Source organism: Nematocida minor (assembly GCF_024244105.1).
Source record: "Nematocida minor strain JUm1510 chromosome Unknown 7833, whole genome shotgun sequence".
Lineage (NCBI taxonomy): Eukaryota > Fungi > Microsporidia > Nematocida > Nematocida minor.
The window spans coordinates 1-2,348 of NW_026250306.1; the positions used below are offsets into that span (position 1 = coordinate 1).

General features: G+C 33.3%; 1 protein-coding gene across 1 annotated transcript; it reads left to right on the plus strand.

Moving 5' to 3' along the window:
* On the plus strand, window positions 1–2,348 carry NEMIN01_2492 (uncharacterized protein; the record flags this gene model as incomplete). Its single annotated transcript, XM_051478434.1, has 1 exon — window positions 1–2,348. A coding segment is annotated over one exon (2,348 nt), but the record flags the coding sequence as incomplete, so codon positions are not given.

The following is a 2,348-nucleotide window of genomic DNA, read 5'->3' on the forward strand; positions in this document are numbered from 1 at the left end:
TCGCTTTGTTAATGAATTTAAAAAACAAAATAGAACAATATACAACCCAGAACACGGAATAGATTTACGGCTTATAGAAACTGAAGCACCAGAAAATGCAAGCCAATCAAATGCAAGCCTTGACCTTGGCTCTGTAGTATGCACACTAGAGGTTGAGGATAGAACGTTCGCAAACTTAAAAAGGATATTTAAAATCACTAAAGAAAGCGTGGGTAGAGAAGCTCTCTCTCGTCTTGTTTCGGCAATGGACTATGTGCACAACAATTTAGACATTTTAAAAAAATTCTTGCCAGAAGAAGAATACTACACTCTGGATGAGCTGTACACCAACAAATACGAAGGCACTAACATGGCACTGGTAGACTATGGGATAAAAATTATCATAGAGCGATATTCTAAGATTGAAGAGCTGGTTACAGAAATTAGAATTAAAAGACTTTCTAATAGTGATCCAGTGACACTTAGAAAGATTAGTGAATTATTTACCCGGGATGAGTTAAAAATACTCATTTCTATCGGGGGCAATCCGAATCTAAGAAGAATTAAAAGCGAAAAGAATATACAAAAAAATATACTTGATGCAGCAGAATACATGAAGAACAATCCCAATCTCTTTAAGGAGCTAGACACTCTACGGATAAACACAGATTTAAGTAACTTTTATGAAGAATATATAGTTAAAACAGGCTTCAAAAACATGGTAGACAGAAATAGAGCATTGCTGGATAGAGAAATAGAGGAAAAGAAAAAAGCTGTAGAAGAAAAGAAAAGCATGATAAATCGTGGCCAAGTAAGAGAAGAAGAGAAGGAAAATGCAATTCGTTTTATCAGTGAAACAGAAAGAAATATACATTCACTGGAGTATGATCAAAGGAATGAATATCTAAATTCCTTTAACCCTATTGAAAATATAAAGTTCGCATCTAGCTTAAGCCCAGTCCAGAAAACATACATACTTAAAAAGATGGAAGAAGAGTTTGAAAAAACAAAAAACATAAAAATAGTAAGAGTTGAGGTGCCTGATGAAAAGAAAGCGTCTGAGGAAAGAAAAGCTTTTAGAGAAAATATAGCCCGAGCAGACATGAGTAAGATTGACACATCAGCTATGAAAGAAGTTAAGTTGAAGATAGATGTAAAGGGGATAATAGAAGCCTCCCAATCTAGCGAAATTAAAGATATTGTAAAAACTGTTGGCATAACTGGTATTGAATTATGCCGCTTCCTTATAATACAACAAATATTTGATAAGAACATCGAAATAGAAGGACCCTACAGCGATGAAGAAAAACAGAAAATTTTGAACACATTTAAGAATAACATCTGTAGGTACTTTATGCACTTTGATGATCAAAATGAAAGCGGTGCTATGTATAGCTTTTATAATGCATTGAAGGGTAAGAATAGCGATGAATTCATCGGAAAAAAATGTGCTGCTATAATCAATAATGTTATAGGGTTGAATATATTCATATACAATCCAGAGCACGGAATATATAAGCAGTCCGACAAGAATGAAGCACCCGAGAATGTCCTTCGAGAGGATCAAAGCATTGATCTAAGCCCTAGAACATGCACGATAAAGATTGATGATGCAAAGTTCTCGAACATAGAAAACCTACGTTGGTTTACTTTAGGTAACCTAGGTAGGGAACATCTTTGCCGTAGGAATAATTTATACAGCATAGATGACATGGATATTTTCAAAAAATATGCAACAGACAAAACATACTACACTCTGGATGAGCTGTACACTAAGAGATGCAAAGGTACTGACATACCATTGATAGACTATGGACTAAACCTTATTTTTGAACAATGCTATAATATAAGTGTCTTAATTAAGGAAGCTAAAGAAGCAAAAGCCAGCTCTGACAATAGTGCACATAACAAAATTGAAAAAGAAATTAAAAAAATATTTACTAAACAAGAAGACTTGAATATAGCTGTTTCTATCTACAATAATATCGGGCCCATTATAGATGAAAAAGATATACATAGTGGTATGGTTAAAGTATTAGAGTACATACTAAATCTCAAGAATTTCTTGGAAGAGAAGAATGGGACAAAAATATTGAAGATAAATGCAGATTTGAGTAATTTTTGTGAAGACTATATAGTCAAAACAGAATTGGAGAAGATAATAAATGATGAAAAACGCAGTATAAAAAGAAAAAAGAGTGCAAACTCTGAATCTTTCGAAATAAAGAATAAAGAACTTAGTGCAAAAGAAGCAGAGCTAGAAGAATGGAAAAAAACAGCTGATCCAAACTCACAGGACTACAAAAAAATAGAAAAAGAAAAAATGGAAGAGATAAAACACGTAAAGCATGACATCAATTGTCTAGCTA